Below are 1,125 nucleotides of genomic sequence, written 5' to 3'. Positions count from 1 at the left end.
CCAGCAAATTGTGGAGTATTCTATAATAATAGAATATATGTTGGAACTAATAAAGGAATTAAAGTTATTCAAGGAAATCAAATTATTCAAAGTATTGGTCATAATAATGGAGTTGCAACAATTGCAATAAATGGAGATAAGAGTATACTTAGTGTAGGATTAAAAAATGAAGGATGTATTAAATTTTATTCAATTAATGGAAATGGAGAAATAACAGAAAAAGGAGAAATTAAAGAAGATATTCAAGGAACAGTTTATAGTATGGACTATTCAAGTGATGGTAAATATTTCATTCATTCAGATGATACAAGAAAAATTATACTTCGAGATGCTAAAACTAATGAAGTTATTTATTCTAGATGGGTTCCTCATAATTCAAAAGTCTTAAAAATTAAATTTAATAAAGATAATACAATGATTGCTACAGCAGGAGCAGATTCATATTCATATGTCTTGAATGTTGAAACAAAAGCAATCACAACATTAGGAAGACTTCATCCACTTGGTGTCAATGATGTATTCATTGATGAAGATGGAAAGATCTTTACTTGTGGAGCTGATTGTACAATCAAAGTCTCTTCTCTCTAATTCTTTTCTTTTTTTCTATTTTAGATTTGATTTTTTGATGGAGGTAAGGATTAAATTTGTTGGTTTAAAATAAATGTCATAACTGCCAATTTAAAAGTGTGTATTGACTATGGAGATTATTTTTAAAATGAAAAATAACTTTCTTGTTAAGAGAGATAAATGAAAAGAAAATCATTGATATAAGATAAGAAAGAAGAAAAGAACTTTGGTATTTTGTTTGAGGAGTTGAATAAGATGGTTATTGGATAGATTATTATAATAAAACAAATTATAGTTAATTGATAATGATTAGAAGGGTAAATAATAGAAAGATAACTTTAAAAATTTGTGAATGATTACAGATAATTCTTAAGAGTATTGGTTTTAATGAATAGAAGAATAGGTTAAATAAATTAAGATAATATTTAAAGAAGAACTTGATAAAATAAAAAATAACAAGAATGTCTTTGGTTGATACAATTAGATATTTGAAAAAGAATAAAGAACAAAAATATATTGAAAAGGTTAGTCAAAATGAAAATATTATTTCAAAAGAAG

General features: G+C 24.8%; 1 protein-coding gene across 1 annotated transcript, besides 1 other annotated feature; it reads left to right on the top strand.

The window, feature by feature from the left end:
* EDI_194440 (WD-repeatcontaining protein, putative) lies at nt 1–588 on the top strand (the record flags this gene model as incomplete). Its single annotated transcript, XM_001741719.1, has 1 exon — nt 1–588. A coding segment is annotated over one exon (588 nt), but the record flags the coding sequence as incomplete, so codon positions are not given.
* Nucleotides 385–405: a sequence feature (AT_rich).
* Nucleotides 589–1,125: the final 537 nt, after the last annotated feature.

The sequence above is a fragment of the Entamoeba dispar genome, genomic scaffold (assembly GCF_000209125.1).
Source record: "Entamoeba dispar SAW760 scf_1105229463933 genomic scaffold, whole genome shotgun sequence".
NCBI classification, from domain to species: Eukaryota; Evosea; order Mastigamoebida; family Endamoebidae; genus Entamoeba; species Entamoeba dispar.
The sequence above is the reverse complement of the archived record's forward strand: the minus strand, read 5'-3'. Positions and strand labels throughout refer to the sequence as shown.